General features: G+C 34.4%; 5 protein-coding genes and 2 long non-coding RNA genes across 7 annotated transcripts in view; 5 read left to right on the top strand and 2 right to left on the bottom strand.

The window, feature by feature from the left end:
• Positions 1-1150: 1150 nt before the first annotated feature.
• Positions 1151-2108, bottom strand: LOC130899332 (uncharacterized). The gene is made up of 2 exons (XM_057809209.1): positions 1667-2108; positions 1151-1614 (listed from the first exon to the last, which is right to left on the bottom strand). The coding sequence occupies exons 1-2, from the start codon at positions 2024-2026 to the stop codon at positions 1345-1347; spliced, it is 630 nt and encodes a 209-aa protein (XP_057665192.1). The 5' UTR covers positions 2027-2108; the 3' UTR covers positions 1151-1344.
• Positions 2109-2419: 311 nt separating this feature from the next.
• LOC130899331 (uncharacterized) lies at positions 2420-4842 on the top strand. The gene is made up of 5 exons (XM_057809208.1): positions 2420-2784; positions 3024-3295; positions 3346-3557; positions 4233-4366; positions 4513-4842. Exons 1-5 carry the CDS (start codon positions 2525-2527, stop codon positions 4748-4750), a joined length of 1116 nt encoding a protein of 371 aa, XP_057665191.1. The 5' UTR covers positions 2420-2524; the 3' UTR covers positions 4751-4842.
• Positions 4843-5460: 618 nt separating this feature from the next.
• LOC130899698 (uncharacterized) lies at positions 5461-6210 on the top strand. Its single transcript, XR_009060056.1, has 2 exons — positions 5461-5631; positions 5750-6210. It is a non-coding gene; the product is annotated as an uncharacterized LOC130899698 (long non-coding RNA).
• Positions 6202-8951, bottom strand: LOC130899697 (major royal jelly protein 2). The gene is made up of 2 exons (XM_057809837.1): positions 8441-8951; positions 6202-7439 (listed from the first exon to the last, which is right to left on the bottom strand). Exon 2 carries the CDS (start codon positions 7431-7433, stop codon positions 6291-6293), a length of 1143 nt encoding a protein of 380 aa, XP_057665820.1. The 5' UTR covers positions 7434-7439; positions 8441-8951; the 3' UTR covers positions 6202-6290.
• Positions 8952-11246: 2295 nt separating this feature from the next.
• LOC130899497 (uncharacterized) lies at positions 11247-13507 on the top strand. The gene is made up of 2 exons (XM_057809482.1): positions 11247-11421; positions 12331-13507. The coding sequence occupies exons 1-2, from the start codon at positions 11393-11395 to the stop codon at positions 13439-13441; spliced, it is 1140 nt and encodes a 379-aa protein (XP_057665465.1). The 5' UTR covers positions 11247-11392; the 3' UTR covers positions 13442-13507.
• A 1672-nt stretch (positions 13508-15179) lies between these two features.
• On the top strand, positions 15180-18019 carry LOC130899499 (uncharacterized). The gene is made up of 2 exons (XR_009060039.1): positions 15180-15301; positions 17723-18019. It is a non-coding gene; the product is annotated as an uncharacterized LOC130899499 (long non-coding RNA).
• A 2842-nt stretch (positions 18020-20861) lies between these two features.
• LOC130899630 (uncharacterized) overlaps positions 20862-21026 on the top strand; it is a 33247-nt gene continuing 33082 nt past the window's right edge. Inside the window, exon 1 of the mRNA XM_057809700.1 lies at positions 20862-21007. The gene's annotated coding sequence lies outside the window, so the exon portion shown is untranslated. The remainder of the gene's footprint in view (positions 21008-21026) is intronic.

Below are 21026 nucleotides of genomic sequence, written 5' to 3'. Positions count from 1 at the left end.
TTTATGATCTCCAGGCAAGGTAACTTATTCTCTTTTTTAATTTAACTTGGCTTTTGTCATTAAGAAGAGTCTTTGAACTTCCTAGAGAATTTACAAAAATATTTTAGTGCCTCAGATTGGCTATAAAATCAATGCATGGATTTATAAACACATTCAAATTTTTGAATAAATAACTGGAGCCTGGGTGTGCAGTGGCGTAGCTAGACGTGGGCCTTCGACCATCAAAAAGACGGGAAACATTATTGCAAAACCTTTATGGAATCTATATGCTGTTCAATACTCTACTATTGATATTTCTCCATCAATGGTAGGTAGGTATGGCTCTTTTGGTAGAATAGATTTATTGGGTACTTCTTGGGAACGAAAGATTTGAAAATTATTAAAATCTACTAGAGGAACAAAATTAAGCAGGAATACAAATTGGCGAGTGAATGGTACCCTATTAGGTATTGTGAACAATGCCTGCTGGAAACTTGGCAAAATTTCGAAGGCACGAACCATGAAAAATTCTCCTTTTCATCACGAGGGCTTTGAGCAAACAGGCACTATGGAACTCACTAGACCCAAAGCAGCAGTCTCGCAGCTCTAACTGGTGCTTTTTACAAAGACTGCCTTAAACGCCGCAATATCAGTGATGTGAAAAAAAAGGGAAAGGTCATGGCTGCCAGACGCCTAATGACCACCGTCTTACATATCATGCTCCTGATCCTTGGTTGCCTCCTCCACCCGAGGTTTGCAATCTGTATATCCCTGTTAAGTAAAGAGGTCAAGATCCCCTGGTTCTACGCCAATTGAATGAGTTTGCTCCAAAAGCCGTAAAACTATATCTGCAGTATGGTCCGGTGCTAGCTACGTGAAATCAGAGGACAATAGAATCTGCAGGTGGCAGTGAGTCGAGGGTGACGGCCCAAAACTGGCTTCATAGAAGAACAACTGCTGGATTTTGAAGAACATTGGTAATTTCAAGTAGGACAAGACGGGGCTATGGCTTATGTGCTTAACAGCCCTTGGTCACTCTCTATTTTACTATGAACTATATAGTAAAATGAACAGAAGTTTCCGCATCAATTAAAAGTAATAAAGTCATTTTCCGTTATCTGCAGGTTTATTACTTCAATTTTGATATACATATAAAAGATTAAAACACAAATGAGATTTTATCTTATATATTTTACTTATAAAACAATTCCAAAGTATCAAAAATTAGAATAGTTTCTATGAGGATTCCCTTAATTTCCTGTACTTCTAAAGTATTTAACATAAATTATTCAATCAACTTATGACTCAAATTTAAATTTGTATTGTCACTACTTCTGATGTCCTTATTTTTAAAAACTAAAGTTCCTATCTTGAATTTATTTGTAATATTTTATACAGCCTCAAGTTATTATTCTTACAAGGGACAATTTTATCTTCAAAGTCAATACTAGGTAAGCTATAATAGTTTTTAACAGTCCTCGGTTTTATGAAATCAGTTAAAGCAACTTCTTTGTCTTTTTGTGGCAGTGGACTTCTGGTAGCTGTGAATGTAGTAGCAGGAATTTTTTCACACCTTAACGGTATTAAGTTTTTGTAAATTGGTTGATTGTAAGGAAAATTGACCTGTCTTGATACCTATAAGATAATAAAAATTCAAAATATATTAAAAAAAAACTAGAGAAAATACCTTTTCATCGACAGCTAGTTTCTTATTTTGTTCAAATACACTTTTAACTTTTCTATATTTCGTAATATAATCTACTTGCTTGGATAAACTTAGAGTGGAGTAAGGTTCTGGTGTATCAAAAGACTCTACAGTAGTTTTCGTTTCCGAAACCTGCTCGGTTTTTTTTGGACTATTATCACGTTCATTTGAAAAACTTTTAACGACTTTAATTTCCGGAACTGGTCTCTCTGTATTTCGTACTAAAACTTTTTTAACCTTTGAATTTTGATTTTGTGTAGTTTTAGATACATCGAAATTACTTTTTGATTTTTGTACATTATTGCTAAAAATGGAATTTGAACTTTTTTTGGGTTTGTTCATTATTCACTTCGAAATTTAATTAGAAACATAAAAAATTCAATATAAGCTAATACTTTAAATTCAAATTAAATTGTAGTTCGAATTTGAGGTTATTTGTAAAAGTGGTCTCTACCGACTATTGCTATCCAGTCATTATGTTAAAGATTATTTACATTTGTCTATGGTGATTATAGACATCTTTTATTTTTAAATATAAATTTTTGAAAAGAAGATTGACCTCACCATTGAGACAGAGACGGATTTAATTTATTGTTTTTATTTATGTTATATAAATATGAATCAATCAGTATTTAAAAATTTTGAAAAACTTGTACGCAACACCATGTACAATAGTGCTTTCTAATGTTATTTTGCGTAAAATTATAAATATCTTTTTATAATATTGCTTTGTCAGCTCAAATTGAATCACACGTGTGTTTGTATGAGAAATTAAGAATTTTGAATGATAAGCTAATTTTAAAACCAAATGACATACTTAAACTATTCTATTTATTTAAAATGATTATTTTATACGTTTCAATATTGTTTAATATAATGATAAACATTTTTACTAAACATGTCGTTTGTATTGGACTCGATGAAATTGACGCGGAAGAATTCGGTTATATATCAAGTATAGCAGTGCATAAATCGAGAGCTTTCTTGGCTCTACCGCGAAGTGTATGTTTTAATAAAATAAGTGATCCAACTTTGATTGAAACTTACTGGGACGAAGGTTATCAGTATATTTTTAGTCGATTTTTGCAAAAAGTTAAAAAGTAAGAAGAATTGCGTCCTTTATTTTTAGAAATATATAAAAAAATTAGCAATTTTCTTGAAATATTCTTATAATTTATCAAACAACATTTAAATCTTCACATATTCAACAGTTTTGAATGATTCATTAATTATAATTTTTAAAACTTTTAACAAAAAGGTAAAAACACTAGTTATGTAAATAAATAGGCGACTAGTGATTTTATATAATAGGAAAGTTTAATTTTTTTTTTCAAATTAGACCTAAAATAATATCTTCTCAAACATGGGGCGATTGCTTTTCAATCCAAGATGCAATATACCTGAGTATGGAACCTCTAATACCGAAACTATGGATTCTAGATAGGGGTAATGATGATTGTAGTCCGAAAATATTGTCCTATCATACAATTTTTAACCTCATATCAGATAAAACAGAACTTACAACTATAAGAGGAAGAAATTTGAATTCTATGGTGATTGATCCAATTTTCGAAAAGAATTTTGGACATAGGGCTTACATAGGACAAACAGGTGAAGTAATTAGCTCAAATTTTATGCGATTCTCTATGAATCTTTTATAGATGAGAATTTTCTAATCGTTTTCTGTTTGAAAACATTGATTTGGTGGAAAGTTCACCTAACAGAAAGCAGTAATCCTTTTATGGTAGTGAATACAAATTTTTTGGAGATTTCTAAAACTAGTTCGAACTTGTTTTTAACTGGAAACGAACGAGAAGACTTATTCAGTTTAAATCTGGAACAGTTAAGACACTTACCACTCGTCGAAACTGAGGTTAGTATTTGTAATACACCTGGGGTTCAATCTGGGGGTCTTAAAGTCAATTCTAAGCTCTATAATATTCTCGTAGTTTTTCGTAATAGTTTGAAAAGGTCTGTAGGTTGTAGTGCTCGCAAAATACGTGCCTTGGTAGATGATTTCACGGCCTTGCACTTCTCCAAATAAATGAGTCTCGATAAATTGAAGTTCTGGACGTTTCCAAGTAAACTCGCTGTTCATGACTGCCATCGACTAGTTCCTACAAAACTGTTCTAAGCGGGGTTACGCTGGATAGCTCGGAAGTATCGATAAAACAGAGTCAACAACTTTCTTTTATGTTCTAAGTTGTCCAAATTTTTGGTCAACTCTGGATCATCTATAAGTCGAGTTCAAGGTACGCTCGGGAAACCATCTTCAAACGTCTGGATCTTGTGGAGGATTAGAAGCTGTTGCGGAATACCCATACATCTAAATCGACCACGTTACCATGCCCAGGACATATTTCTTCCAACGTCTCAACACTCAACAAGCGAATTTGCGGTGATGGTGATATTTTATGTCCAGACAAGACCAAATCCTAAACTGTAGTGGTCAAAACTCTTTTATTTACACATAGATACCCCATAAAATTGTTTCATTTATTAAGTTGCATTTTAAATTTTCCATGTAAATTTGTTATTTGATTTTCAGGGGGACTCATTGATTTTAAATGTTACTTTGCTTGGGCAGAAACTGGGAGCTTCAACGGGGATAGTATCAGATCTAGACGGTGGATTAATTTATTTCATGAAGAGATTTCATGCCATATTAAGATGGAATACAGAGTATGCTTTTGTATTATAATATATCCTGCGCTTTTTTATCTCTTCCCATTTCAAGTTTTTCCATATGTTCTAGACCTATTTTACCATTCCTTCTTTCATTATTCATTGTATTTGTATATATGTATCGTTTTATTACTTTGTTTTAGGTTTCCTATTGTTGCCGAACACCACACAGTATTGGCGCAATCGTTTCAAAAGTTTCCATATATTTCTGGTTTCTTTACAGATTCTGATGATGGTATTTGGGCTATCGTGAATTCGGGAAATCCGAACGATTGTAACAACCTTACTAAAAACTTGGAGTTACCGGTGGAATTGAAAAATAGAACTGTTAGAATAATTAAATACAGTAAATCTGATGAAGAGATAACATTTGATGTCTGACATGGAAAAATGTGTAGCTAGATATTTGATCTATAAGAAATGTTGAATATTTTAACCTAATCATTATTTTCATTGAATAAAATATATTTGTATATGTGTATTTATTCTACCTGTCCACTTTATGTAGGGGAAATCGACTGAAAAGGAAGAACCGCTTCCAAAGAAGGCAAAGATCGTTCCATCTGCAGGCAAGGTCATGGCGTTAGTATTTTGGGATAATTTTTATTGAATGTCTTGGAAAAAGGAACGGCGAGAATTATACGAACTTATCGCAACGTTTGAGCGATTAAATCAAGCAAAAACGACTAAGAAGAAAGTGCTGTGTCATCATGAGAGTGCACCAGCTCATACATTCGTTAATGCATTGGTCTAAATTAATGAATTAAAGTTTGAATTGCTACTCCATGCACCTTATTCGCCAAAATTAGACCCCTAGGATTATTTCCGAATTAAAGGCTCGGTGGTCAAGATTTTCCAACAATGTAGAGTTGAATTTTTGTGTTTTCTTTGTTGGGCTAGGTACCATACTGGTATATGATACTTTTCTTCTTTTTTAACTAAACTCATAGACAAAGTAATACAAATAAAGTTACGGTAGAACTATCTCTGTCGCCAATCACCACTCAGTGAAAAAACGATAGTTCTACCTTAGATCAGAGGCTGTTTCTTTCTAAAATTTTGTTCTAACTAACCTAACCTAACCAATATAAGTTTTAATTTTTTTTTATTTCCATAAATCCGCCGTAAAAACGAAGATTTTAAAAAAATGATTCGAAATCTGATGATTTTTCGATTTTCTAGTATAAAATTACAGTTTTTTTACCATACATTATATCTCGGCATTAATTGTGGCTTTATAAAAACATTAAATTTTGTAAATTGTGAGTTTTGGTTCTCCTGACACAAAAGCATCCCTACCTCTGGGGTATTTCTTCGGATATTGATTTTGTTTATAATATAAAGCTTGGTAATTATTTCATGTCGCTTATTTTTTTTTAGATTTTCCATAATTGAAGCTCAACTTCTAACAGACACGGAATGTTTATTTGACAACTGCTAAAATACTTGCAAAGCTTTCTAAAAATGTACGAATTTTTTGTCTCCACACCCTTATTCCGAAACGAATTTTGTTGGATCGTTTCGACGAGTTATTTTTTAAACAAAATTATTAGAAAGTTTGTTAGTGCGGAATCCCCCTTTTCTCTAGTTTAAAAGCATATTATTTATTTATAAAACGTATATCATTTCTATGCATAGTAATTTATTTCGTGTTTACAATTAAATTAATTATGGAGGTATTCAAATTATGTCACAATGTTTGATTAATTAATTAACTTCTATGTAACAGTCATCGACCTTTTTCTCTGCACTTGGAAAAGAATTAATTAAAGTCTAATTGAATAAAATTAAATTGATTTATGCAATTTTATATAATAAAATAAAACATCATATATTATAAACTATTTTATTTCACTAAATTTGCGTATCACACAAGATCACAGACTTCTAAGCAGTACATCGAACTCAACCTAAAGTTATCTTAATCACAGGTCTTGATAAGAGGATGTACAGCCATGGAGGGGCCAAGACTTCCAGCAACATTAAGAACAAAATCGTGGAAGTTGCTCTCAATAGCCCACATGAGTTTTCTATATCCAGCCACAACTTGGGTAGCCAATCTACAATAATCTCCTTTTTGCACCAACAGAAAGTTTTCGGGTTTGAAGGCGGTTTCGCTGTTCCAGATGAAAATATCAGATTCGCCTTTGTACCTGAAGAATAGAGCTGCTCCGTTATCTGTACCGAGAATAACGATTTTTCCTAACGGGGGTTTACAACCGACATCGATAACTGCTCCGGATGCTTGTCCCTTTTGCAAGAATTCAGCTTTGATTGAGAACAGTCTAGGTGATGATAAATAAGTGAAGTAGAGGATGTTTCCGCACGGTTTTCTCGCTAAAGCAATATATAAAACATCTTTGATACAAGCGTTCTCCCCATTAGCTACAGCTACCGGTAATACAATACGGAAACCGGTACCAACATCTAAGTTGACAACAATGATTGCTCCAGATCCACCGTCGGCTACGTAAGCGAAAGGAAGACCTTCTTTGGAGAAATCGACGATGAGGTACTGAAGGCGACTTTCAGCTGTAACGAAAGATTCTAAACTGATGATTTTAACAACCAAGTTGGTTTTCAAGTTGATTCCTACTATTTTGGGGGCGCAACGACGTACTGGTTGCTCTAAAGTATTAACTATACCAATATCCAAAACCCAAAGGATATCAGCACCATCGATGAACAGATCAACGACGTTCTGGAAGGCCTCGCAGTTACCTTCTTCTTGAAGCGGCCAGCTCGGGTACGGTATCAAAGTAGCTTTGCATCCTCTAGTTCTTAAAGAGAATTTAGCGAGGGTGAACGGTACTCCGTGTCTATATCTTGGAAGGGCTATAAAAGCTTCGTCTTTATATATCTGCATTCTGGTTGCTATTACATTTCTCGGTACATGACGACCGGTGTTTTTGTAAATATTTTTCGTACTTTCGCATGGAAAGGCTAATTCGTTACCAGTTAGTTTATAGCTCAGGTCTGGGATTAGGTTTTTGTTGCATGCACCGAAAGCGGATGCTCCCAATACCATACAAGATGAGACAAACAACAGCGAATATATACCCATGGTGACCTGTAAATAAGAAAAAAATATTTTTATATCATTATAATTATCTATGAATCATCTATGAATGAATTTATAAGGAAATTACTGACTAAAAGTAATATGCTGAAGAAAAAACTTTGTTCGAGATTATTCACGAATATGGAATGGAATGGGAGAAAATAAAGAGGAAAGGATAGGAGTAGAAGAAGAGAAACTGAAAAGAAGAAAAGGAACCAAAGAAAGAAAATAAAAATAATAAAAAAAAATGGACATGAAGAGTTTTCTAGTATATAAAAATTGATTTAAAACTTAGGTACAAAATATGATCGATAATATGTAGAAATTGGAAAAAAACTGATTCAGATTTGTTGGTATGGAACAATAATATCAAATTGATATGGCAATAAAACATAGAATGAAAAAAATTACTAGAAATAGAAAGAATTAGAAAAATAGTTGAAAATAAAAAGAAGGTGAAAAAGTTTGGATAAATATATGGAATTAATTATTCATACTATCCATTATTTGTTTATTTATCTCATTCATTAATTCTTTTTTTTTAATGTTATCAAAATTCATTCAAATTATACCATATAAGGAAAAGGTATTAAAGCATTGAAAAACTTGCACCAAAAAATAATAAAACTTTCTATTTGATAAATGTAACTGAAAAACAAATGACTAAGATAATAATTGTATATATGATAAGGAAAGTAAATGTTTGACAAAAAGATTGAGATGAAAGTGAAAAAGCAAAAAAAACTAGATTGGGGTCAATAAAATCCATCAAAAGGGACTCAATAATGATAAAGCTAGCAAAAAAATTAATGAAATGGTAAGGAAAAAGGTAATAACGGACTTTAATTGATATAGCTACTAAAATACAAATAGCAAAACGAATGACATACGAAAATAGTATTACAAAAAAGTAAAAAAGCATAGATGAAAATACATAATTTCTTTGTTATATGTAAAACTCTAAATTTTTCGATTTAAAAATTACAAAAAAATATAATAACATGACGTACCTGTTTGTTCCCCTTTCCAAAAAAATTGTGGGGAATAACTGTTCACTTCAAAATGCTGTAGAACACTTTTATATATAGTAAATTTGTTTGAATTACTAAACATGACCAAGAAAATAATATTTTCACGAGACTAGTGTCATCTTAACCTTGAATCGATCGAATTGTTTAGTATTTTTAAGTACAGGTTAATGAATTTTGCGTGGTTTAATGTGTCAATGTACTCCGTTTAAATATTTTGACTTAACAATAATAAATCGTTTCCGCGTAAAGAAATTGGATAATATACGTTACATTCTCGTTTGTAATTAGAGGATGAGTTATTTTTCATTTGATAAATAATAAGATGATGAAATTAACATCTTTAGCACAAAGTTTATTATACCATGATCCGAGCTATTTTGTTAAAATAAAACTAATCTGTTAACGTAACACCACGTGTATTTATTAAAACCTTTTGACAAAAGCCGCGTATTAGAATCGTCTTTTCTCAAGTCCAAAACACTGGCCTCAACACCCCATGCCTGTTGAGCCAATTAATTGTAACTTTTAATTGACTCGTACAAAGGTGGCGGGATAGCTATGAAATATATATATAATCGATTACCTATATAATACACAAAGTAATTCTGTTTCTGTATAATCAAAGCAAAGCAGAGGATTGTCGCTTTGGGTTTAGAGAATATTTGAGGTTATGTACTGCGTAAATAGCTATGTCTTATGTCTGCTGTATCTTACAGATCGAATTCAATTCAATTGATTTCAGTTTCCAATTAAAATGGAGTATTAATGTCTATCCACAATTTACAAGGTCGGATATTCAATGTAACATGTCGAGTTATGTCAATAAAAATAATGTACGCAACTATAACTTTGTGGTTGCTTGGTTTAGTTAAGGATCTCGTGTTTAGCTGGTCCGATATATATTTTTGGAAACCGAGCTACATTGAACTGTTTTAATAAAGAAAGGCCCCAAGTTTTGGGGTTATAAAAGCCAAGCACAAGCTCGAGTAGTACTGAGGAAATTCCTGCGGATCTTGGCCATGAGCTTCTCGGGAAAGACGTGCCTTGGTGGCTGATTCCACAGACTTGTTCTTCTACAAAGGAAGGAGCTACGATAAATTGACCATCAAGATCTCTGCAGACGAATACGCCTCATGAGCCACGTCTGCCTGTTGAGCTGTTCTAGGTGGGATTATCAACTTCTTTTCTGCCCCTTTTTATATTGAGTCGTGCATCTTCAAGAAATAATTGAGAGCTGAAATCCTGATGTGTGTACAAAAGTCCAAGGATCGACGAATTTGACTCTTGTAGAGGATTAGAGTTAGTTGCAGAGTATACAGTTTTTTTTGGTCTTTAAAGAAGCTTCCAAGTTTTTGTGGACTTACTTTAGTTGTTTTGGTTTGAAATTTGGTATAGAGATCTAAATATTGATTCTAACTAACTTTTTGTCGTATTTACCAAAAGCACTTTGCTTTTGATGATTACTCAGTTTAAATCTGAAGATGTTAATGAAAAAATAGATGATGATGAAGAAGAAATCGATGGGGCACTATAAGAAGTTGCAGAATTAACATTATTCCACTTATTAGCCGGTAAATTATGGAATAAGTATTATGAAAGAAAAAAATAGGGACATGACATTGTTTTTTCAACGTTTTCCAGTATTTTTCTACAGTATGAGAAATGATTATAAATTATTGAAACGTTAACAATAATTTAAACATATATTCAGTGTAAACTAAAAAGTTTTTTACGATTTAAAGCCGAAAAGCGTGGAGAGTCGCACTTTGAACCCTTTAATATCGAGATCATTTGATCAATTGGAAAAACCTGCCTATTCAACGTCTGCTTGACATTTTCGTAGTTCCTTTGATGTTGGAAATCGGCCAAACGCAGTTCTTATTCCTAAACGCGCCAAAAACTCTGCCAAACCTAAATCTTACCGCGCCACATCGATCCTCAGGGTTCTGGGTAAAGTCTTTAAGCATCAAGAACAGAATCTGGAACTTCTGTAGCTCCGAGCACCAAACTCCTTTGGAAACAACGTCTTGAAATCAGGAACCATGATTTATCACCATTTTTTTCCACTATGTTTCTGTTAAATCTCTAATACCATGAAGAAACTAGCTGCTAGTTTCCAAAACGATTGATTAAAAATTTTCAAAGCTATCGTGCTTCAATAAAAACTCGTTTGAGTCCTTATTGGTGAGATATGGCTTGTTTCCAAAAGAAAATATTCATATTAAGAATAAAAAGAACCTAACGGCATTAATCATTTAGTTTTTTTTTCATTACTTCACGAAATTGAGTCTACACAGTCTCTAAATTGTCTTCTGAAGGTAAACTGGTCATCTTCGGTCTCTGAAGACGATAACTTGGTTATCGAAACGCGCGTCAGACAGTGTAATTGTGAGTGTTGGAGTAGCAATCAAAATTTGTTTCCATTTTTCCAATTCAATTCAATTTACCCTCGAGATCAAACTTCTTCTCTTACATTTGCCAAAAGTGTCTTCGGGTCTTTATGGAAACCAGTACTTTTGATGGCCACTAGATTAGACAACTTAGATACTCAATTTTATGGCTGAGTCAGAGCTAAAGACTTGGACAGGTTTTAACTTTGTAATGCAGAGTTTTTGCTACAATTACACCCCATATTTGGGTTTGCATCAGGACTCAATCTAATGTCTGTCTTGGTTTAAGGCGAATAAACAATTTTTTTGACCATTCTGTATAAAATGTAAGGAAATATCAATGGATTACATTCTCCGAAATCTAAATGAAGTAACGAAAATTAAATAAACATTTATTATATGTTATAGTTAATATTAATAATAATAACTAAAAAAAATATTTCTTCTTTTGTACAAGGCACGTTTGTTAACAATATTTCGACCTCCTGTTATTATTAAACATCGTTTCAAATATATAAAAACAATACCAAAATGGTTCCGCATGTCATTTAATTTTTGTTTTCATGCAAGGTAAGGCAATACTCTAATCAATAATTTTTCTAACAAACCATTTGAAAGTATAGATTCAATAATTATACCAATTACATAGTTCAAAAAACAAAACATCTAGTTAGTAGAAATTAAAATCTGTAAGTATAATCTAGACATTCAAAAACCAGTTATAACGTTTCAAATTACTTTTTATGGGATTTCAAGATATCAATAGAAAATACTTCGTAATATAAACAGCGTTCAGGTTAACGTACTATCTGTAATTTTCAATAATTTTTTTTTCATTTTATTCCACGTTACAATCTTCTTTCTCAACCCACGTTTTCATTTAATGACAAGCATTTCTTCGTTCTGAATATTTCATTTCTAAATATACGTATTTCCGGAAACTACAATCAGATAGATCAGGTATCAGCTGATTGCGTAATATATTTTAGTTTCTTTGATGATGACAGCTGTTCGTATCCATTCGCAATCATCTTGAGCCGGATTATTTCCCGAACGATCAGATCACGATAACAATCGATTTGACAGGTTAATCGATTTGTATACATGTTGCCAAATTGGTGATGATGGGTCAAAAAGTGTTTCGAAAACAGTTCTTTTGGAGAAGTCGTACGATAAGTTTTATTTAACCTAAAAGTTCGAGTTTGACAACTTATAAATGATTGGATTTGGAGAGAGAAAAAACTATTCTGATCTGTCATCGATATCGCAAAGTACCGTGCGCAAAATTTATGGAAAACGGATAGGAAAAACTGTGGAAACTGCTTTGGAACTCTGGAAATTATAAACTGTCTACGTATATTTTTTTTAGAGAAGTAAATCGACTCCTCAAGTCATCAGAACTCTTCCAAACTAATTCTCAATATACATTTTAGATAAAAAATCGTGTTTTCCGATTCTAACATATCAAACATGTTTCAGAAAAATGATCTTCCGGACATTTTTGATTCTGGTTGTGGCCGTAATATATAGCGAAGCTCAGAATAGCTGTGAGCTGATAGAATGGACAGGCGGTCAATTTGATTGGCCGAACGATGCGACGAAATCCATTTACAGATCATCGGGACGTTACATCCCCAAAAACATCATAGGAACCAGAGCTCAGGTGTGGAAAGACGAAATTTTCGTAGCCCTACCAAGATACAAGCCGGGTACTCCGGTCACTTTGGGTAAAATTGGATTGAAACAAAAAGGGTGCGAAGCTGTGATCGAACCTTATCCTTGCTGGGCGTCCCAAGAAGAATCTGACATCAACGCTTTGCAGTCCGTCGTCGATCTTTACTTGGACGAAAACAATATTTTATGGGTTCTTGATACTGGCGTAGTGAACTCTATGGAACAACCTATTCGTAGATCTCCCCCGAAAGTTGTAGCCATCAATATCACCAATGGAAAGAAAGTTAAAGTATTGGATTTGTGCGGTTTGGTAGCTCAAGCTTCTAGATTACAGTATTTGGTGGTTGAGTACGCTCCGGACGGCAGACCTTTCGTATACGTCAGCGACGCAGCCACAAGATCCATCTTAGTTTTCGACGTAGCCGGAAACAAAGGATACAGAGTTGTTTTACCTAAATTAGTAACGAATTGCAGAAGAGATGTGCTCTACATAGCATTGATACACAAAGCGAATTGCTGCAACTACTTGGTCATCACTTATTTGTCAGGAGCTAGAATTTTCCAAATCCGCACCGACTATTTGAGAGCCGGATGCGCCGCTGGAAAAATTCAAGATCTCGGAGCGAAAGGAGGTAAAATAGTTGTATTAGGAACTGATCTCGGATCTGCTCTTTTCTTCAGATTCGAAGGTAAACCGGAAGTCTACAGATGGGAAGTAGAATCATTATTCAAAGATTACCAATTGGTTTATAAATCACCAGAAAATTATCTGGCTTCTCATGCTTTCGCCGACGTTGGAAGAAGGAGGATACGAGTATTGGAAAGCAACTTCCCAGATTATATCGAGAATACCGTTGGTTGTGGTGCTTCGCAAAGAGTTGCACTTATGATCAGTCCTATCAACAGTCCCAATTAAATTTTTTCATTGTAAGATGTTGTACAGTGTTTAGGATTAGAAATGAAATAAAAATTTTGTTGATAACGTCGTTATTTCTCTTATTTTTATCCTAAGATAAAACCTGTGTAGAAACCTTGTAGGGAAAAAAAGTTTTAATAAAGTTTCTAATTGATTTGAAACCTCAACAAAGTCGTACTAATCGAAAACGACGACTGTAAATTCTGTAGAAGCATCCATCTACTTACTTGCTGGATGTATGGTACTACAAAATCAAATTTCAGTTCTCAAGCATAATGGATAGAACAGAAAGACTTAGCCAAGACTTATACTTAGTTTTTTGTCAAATCCATTAATAGCACTACCAACAATTACTGTATCCAATTGCCCCATGAGCCAATTTCCACGCCAATCAATATTTTTACCAATCACTTGATTGGTGCACTCTCCCTCACAATACAGAAAGAAAATTCGGTCTAAACACACATTTTGGGGGCGTAATTATAAATATTACTTCACCAAATGTATGTAGCTAATCAAAACTCCAATGGGGACAACTTATTAGTAAGTAATAAATGTCAAAACTCCGAAATTTTTAGTACAGTACTTTACGTCCAAAATTTGGAATATATAAATATATTTTCCCCATAATTGACCTAGATAATGGCCATCTTTTTCTTTCCAATATTGAAATATATCTTTCTCTATTTGAATACTTTCACACCAACCTCTGAATCTCCCCAAAAGTAGGAAGATCCTTACTTTTGGTTTTTCGTAACCAAAAATTTAGATGTAGAAACTACCAAAGTTAATTTCTGCTGATTGATGGCCATCCGTCTTCCAAAAAGGACGCAGAAATTCCATCAATGGTAGGAATTTTTGTAATCTTCATCGATGTAAACCTTTGGCCTTCCCGACCGAGACTTTGCACCTCTTAAACATCCACTTGTTTTCCTTTCTTCAAGAAGTTTGTAGACCGTTGATTTTCCTAGATTTGTCATCTTCGAACACATACTTCTTAGATCATCCACACTCACTGAATGTTATTTTAATTAACAGAGACTGCATGGGTCTTCACTTTATGTATTGGAGTAAAGTTTTCAAAGGTCGACATATTGAATATTCACTAAAGTTTTGGACAAGTTTCTGTGACAAATACCTAGCTAGAAATGCACTTGTGCATTGGAAATTTCCTTTTATGGGACTTTTTCTTAAACTGAAACAGATCACTAATGTAGATCACGAAAAGAAGGGGACTAAGAACAGATCCTTGAGGTACTCCACTAAAAACCTCGTGCTTGGTTGACAAAGTACCATTCGCTTTCACTTGGAACTGCCTAAGCTTGAGAAAGGATGAAATTAGGGACCAAAGATGCTCTTCGTCGAATGCCTTTTCAAAGTCCGGGTTTATGACATCCGTAGCTTCTCCGTTATCATAAGCAGTCGTCCACTGGTCTAGACATGCCAGAAGATTGGTTGTTGTGGAACGACTGGGCATAAATCAATGTTGGAAAGCCACAGAAACACGCCCGGACCTGACGAGATTCCGATCGCGATTAATACATGTTTCCACTTGTTTATTTTCATGTATCACATTGTGAACACAGTGTTGCCATTTCACGCTTTTATTTCTTTTTATCGAACATTTCATGGTTTATCTGAATAAGCAATAAAATATTTTTGTACCATTTAAATCGAATTTGGTATCTTAATTAGCACTGAGTACGATTATTGTTTTTTTTTTGAATAAATATACAGTAGAAATTTTCGTAATATTCATTCGACATAAAATGAGAATTGACTCAAAATTCAAAATGGGGAAGACCTTTTGTTATATTGTTTTACTTTGTTTGTCGCAAGTTCACTGTTTCACCTTGGAAGGTAAGATTCTTGAATTTCAACTTTTCTTTCAGTCGTTTTTCTCTTTTATAACCAAGTTTTTGTTGCCTTAAATAGATTAAACAGGACTTTACTCAATTTTAATATGAAGTGGCCTCAAAAATTTTTCAGCACTTCGTCGGTTATGGAATACATCCCTTCCAAGTGTTATTTTAATTGAGAGAACAGAGGTTAATCACTGGATGCCAAGTCTGGGCAGTTAGAGGGCTGTGGGGTACACACTTTTACAATTTTAATAACAACTGGCCTCAAAAATTTTTCAGCACTTTGTCGGTTATGGAATACATCCCCTCCAAGTGTTATTTTAATTGAGAGAACAGAGGTTAATCACTGGATGCCAAGTCTGGGCAGTTAGAGGGCTGTGGGGTACACACTTTTACAATTTTAATAACAACTGGCCTCAAAAATTTTTCAGTACTTCGTCGGTTACGGAATACATCCCCTCCAAGTGTTATTTTAATTGAGAGAACAGAGGTTAATCACTGGATGCCAAGTCTGGGCAGCTAGAGGGCTGTGGGGTACACACTTTTACAATTTTAATAACAACTGGCCTCAAAAATTTTTCAGTACTTCGTCGGTTACGGAATACATCCCCTCCAAGTGTTATTTTAATTGAGAGAACAGAGGTTAATCACTGGATGCCAAGTCTGGGCAGCTAGAGGGCTGTGGGGTACACACTTTTACAATTTTAATAACAACTGGCCTCAAAAATTTTTCAGTACTTCGTCGGTTACGGAATACATCGCTTCCAAGTGTTATTTTAATTGAGAGAACAGAGGTTAATCACTGGATGCCAAGTCTGGGCAGCTAGAGGGCTGTGGGATACACACTTTTACAATTTTAATAACAACTGGCCTCAAAAATTTTTCAGCACTTTGTCGGTTATGGAATACATCCCCTCCAAGTGTTATTTTAATTGAGAGAACAGAGGTTAATCACTGGATGCCAAGTCTGGGCAGCTAGAGGGCTGTGGGATACACACTTTTACAATTTTAATAACAACTGGCCTCAAAAATTTTTCAGCACTTTGTCGGTTATGGAATACATCCCCTCCAAGTGTTATTTTAATTGAGAGAACAGAGGTTAATCACTGGATGCCAAGTCTGGGCAGCTAGAGGGCTGTGGGATACACACTTTTACAATTTTAATAACAACTGGCCTCAAAAATTTTTCAGCACTTTGTCGGTTATGGAATACATCCCCTCCAAGTGTTATTTTAATTGAGAGAACAGAGGTTAATCACTGGATGCCAAGTCTGGGCAGCTAGAGGGCTGTGGGATACACACTTTTACAATTTTAATAACAACTGGCCTCAAAAATTTTTCAGTACTTCGTCGGTTACGGAATACATCGCTTCCAAGTGTTATTTTAATTGAGAGAACAGAGGTTAATCACTGGATGCCAAGTCTGGGCAGTTAGAGGGCTGTGGGGTACACACTTTTACAATTTTAATAACAACTGGCCGCAAAAATCTAATCTAAATATCAGGTTTATAAGCCTCCGATAATTCTTGAGCTCAACGAGTGATCGGTGTCAAAATGTCAATCGAAAAAGGGTGAAAGTTGTCCTTAGAGGAATGCGGATAAGTTTAGTTTTCGAACAGAAAAGGCAGTTTGTTTTTATAGCTTTTAAAAGCTTTTTTTAATAGAAAAATAATTATAACAAAACGACAAATCATGATAGTAAGTATTGGCATTGAATAATACATGTTCGGAAAGCTTATACTTTCCTCTAGTTTTCGACATAATCGCTGTTTAGATCAATACATTTTCATGTCTGCAACAGCGCCACGAATATACTTTAAAACCACTTTTTTCGGCACTGCGTCGGTTTTGGAATACAGAGGCCAAGTCTGGGCAGTTAGAGGGCTGTGGGATAGTATTCCATCCAAATATGTGCGTTTGTGTTCAAATTTTCTGTACTTTTCAAACACATGTGGCGCACTTATACATTTTTTCCCGTACATCCCACGAATCAGCTGACGTGTGAATCAAAACAACGTTTCTAGCGTTCGCAACTTCTTGGGAACCTTGTTTTTTGTATAACCCTCGTATATGAATCACTCCTTCCACAAATACCTCAAAAACTAAATCTATAAACTATAATTTTTGGTTTTTTCGGTAGCACAGTTGTTAATAATTTCGATGAAATCAGTTTTTTGAGAATTTCGATTCGATACAAATGATGACCAAAATCTTTAAACTTTTATCGTGTCATATTATGTTCCAAGTAAAATTTAATACTTTTCAATTTACCGTAACATCTTTCCAGGGTGGTGTAGGGGTAGATTAAGGGGGAGTAATGGAAGGAAAAAACAAACCAAACAGCTTTTTGAGGGGATTTATTAGATTTCTTGGTTATAAACTGGCATCTTATTGGGTCTAATGCATTTTTCTTTTCCAGATTGTCTTTCTCCCTCCACGTATCCCGGTATTGAATGCGGCGCTTACACTGTTCGCTATCATTGGAATTCTTTAACGCAAACGTGTCAAGAAGTTCTCTACGGAGGATGCGGAGCTACAAGCAATAACTTCGCATCGTTCGTGGAGTGCGAAGTAGTTGCCGGATACTTTTGTCGATCTTTTTACTTATAAACATATTAACCAATAGTAAAACGGATACAAATTCACCTATAATAAAATATTCACCGTTATTTAAAAATTCGTAGATGTTAAGTGAGAAATAAAAAGATTAAACTTACGTATAACGATTTCTAAATGAAACCAAGTTGATTTGTGTCATTTTTTTATTAAAATAATTGAAACCCGTTCAAAATTTAAACAGATTAAGTATCAGTATATTGTCTTTGTTACCAATAAATCATATTTTCACAAGAACCCTTCCGCAGCTGAAGTTTGAAGAAGCGAATCCTACTGACTGCGCCTATAATTTTATAAAGGAAGTGTATTTACCAAATTACACACAAACAAATGGCTTTATGCAAAATAACTACTGAATCTGGTTGAAGAAATCAGTTTTATGAGAATTTTTATTATAAATAACTTCATTTTTCGAGTTATAAACTAAAAGTAGGTATACGTTAGCAATTTTTTCATATAAAATTCCGTTTTTGCTCTGATTGTTATCAAAGATATTATTATTGAAAGTAGCTGTAATGTGATATACTTTATAAAAACGACAGTATATTTTTTATTTTTTATGGTAGATGAATTCGAGTAAAGAAATACTTGTCACAACATCATATCGGTTACAAATGAAAGTAATTTTTTATAATAATTGTGTAATTATACGAATATATGAGTTATAAGTCAGTTTTTCGGTTTTATAAAATCATTTTATACATAAATAAACATTTAGTTAAAAGTATATTTCACTATATTTTAAGAAAAAAATTATTTGGGCCAGTCTGCCAAATTGAAATGTAAAAATGTGAAAAAAACAAAGTCAGTCCACTTGGGATCTTATATTTTCATCTTTTGCTTGATAATTGGTGTTTAAACTGGTATAGAAATCGTGGCAAAGTGGATTATGTTGGAGAAGACTTCGAAGATCTTTATATTTCAATTTTTCCACAGATCTTCCAATTGGATAAAGAATATCTAACTGAAAGACTTCGGTTTTCATCTGCGAAAAACATTAATATAAAAGAAAAGATCATTCTCATTATTTGAGTATTTAAAATAAATGTTGAACGGCTCTTCAGCTTTAAACATAACTGTGTTATTTTGAACAGCCCGCTATTTCGGTAAATGTCACTTTTCAAGCTGTCATTTTTTGACATTTGACAAGTAGAAACTACGCCATTAATGAAAATGCGTTCAACAACGCATTGAAATTATTAAAATTCTCTATAAAAATGGTGAAAGTTCGGCAGAGACGGTTCGTAAAACTAAAACATTTTTGGGTCGACGTGAAGCACCTTCTCCGACCGCAATACAGAAATTGGTGGAAAAATTTGAGCTGTTGGGACAAGTTAGTGATGTAAAGAATAAAACCCGTGCACGTCGCTCAAGAACAACTGAGAATATTGCTGTTGTAGCCCAAAGTGTTGAAGAAAACCCAGGTTTGTCCATTCCTCGTCGTTCTTTGGAATTAGCCATTCCACAAACGTCATTACACCGTATTTTGCATAAAAACTTGGGTCTTAAGGCCCATAAAGTTCAGTTAACACAAGAACTCAAGCCGGCCGATCATCAACAACGTCGTGTCTTTGCTGAATCGGTCCTTGAAATGCATGAAAATCATCTTAACTGATGAGGCCCATTTCCACCTTGGTGGTTATGTCAATAAACAAAATTGACGAATCTGGGACTTGGAAAACCCAAGAGTTATTGTTGAAAATCCTCTCCATCCTCAACGCGTGACTGTTTGGTGCGGTTTATGGTCTGGCGGTGTCATTGGACCTTACTTTTTCGAAAATGAGGCCGGAGCAACAGTTACGGTGAATGGATAGCGCTATCGAGAGATGATTAATGATTTTTTATGGCCGTAATTGGATGGTATTGATTTGGACAACGTTTACTTTCAACAAGACGGCGCTACGTGCCACACAAGCACCGAAACCATCGATCTTTTATGGGAAAAATTGGTGGGAAGAGGTGATCACAATTGGCCACCGAGATCTTGTGATTTAACACCTTGCGACTTTTTCCTTTGGGGTCACGTGAAAGATAAGGTCTACGCCAACAGTCCAGCATCGATTCAAGACCTCAAAGACGGAATTCGTGAGGCTATCGAGGACATAGGGCAGCCGATTTGCAATTTGGTTACGGAAAATTTCATGAAAAGGCTCTCTTACAGCAGATTTTGCATATAAAAAGAAAAAGCCATTTGAAATGATGAATTAAACAAATTAAAATTGGATCGCAATTGCTGTAAATCAGAATCATGTTCACAAGAAGTCTCCGCTTGGTCTGCATCACCTTCTATGGCTTCCGGATCTGCTTCAGTGGGAATAGCTTCATTATAAAAGCTCAAGTCGCTTAAGGTTCTCCAATTTTTTGCCTAGTAGCATGTCGACATCTTTCAGCTTCAGTTCGTTCGCGCCTTCAAGCGCCCAACATCTCTTTAGAAAAAACGTGGACAGGATGACCAGAGACACGACGATCTTCAGGAAGACCTCCGAAAAGTTGGACGGCTTCATTGACATCAACATCTCAAGGATGACAAGCTGGAAACTAACGTTTTTTGTACCGATTCATAACTGATAAATCTAGATCCAGCATTTTTGGCTTAAATGGTTCCGCTATTCTATCCGTATGGCATTGGTTCGAAATGTTTTAAAGCAACGGTCATACTATAAAGTTTTCCTTACGTATGATATAATTTTAATTAAGATTTATCAACGTCGACGCGACGGTGATTTATTATTTCTTCTATTCGATTCGTACCCGTTTCGGATTATACTGAATGTTAAGGTCAAATAATGAAGCGTGCAACTCCCCGTAAAATCATAGGCGTGTCCTCCATTTTAGGGGGCTTGTCGAGGCCGGTGGTATCAAACTCCGGTAGTAGGGTGCAGGGAAAGTACTACAACAATCGAAGACATGCCCGCCTTTGATAACGACTAAATATTTGCAGTGATACATTTCGGTGGTATCATTCGAAGTACCGTTTAAAAAAAAAACTTCGTTGCGTCGTACCGAATTAGCATTGAAATTGTTTTTTGGTTGCGTGAAATTTTCGTTTGTTGAGTGATTTTATGGTTTCAGACTGAGAAGGTTTTGCGTAAGTTTACGGTTGATTA

This window comes from Diorhabda carinulata, chromosome 11, assembly GCF_026250575.1.
Source record: "Diorhabda carinulata isolate Delta chromosome 11, icDioCari1.1, whole genome shotgun sequence".
Classification (NCBI taxonomy): Eukaryota; Metazoa; Arthropoda; class Insecta; order Coleoptera; family Chrysomelidae; genus Diorhabda; species Diorhabda carinulata.
The sequence above is the reverse complement of the archived record's forward strand: the minus strand, read 5'-3'. Positions and strand labels throughout refer to the sequence as shown.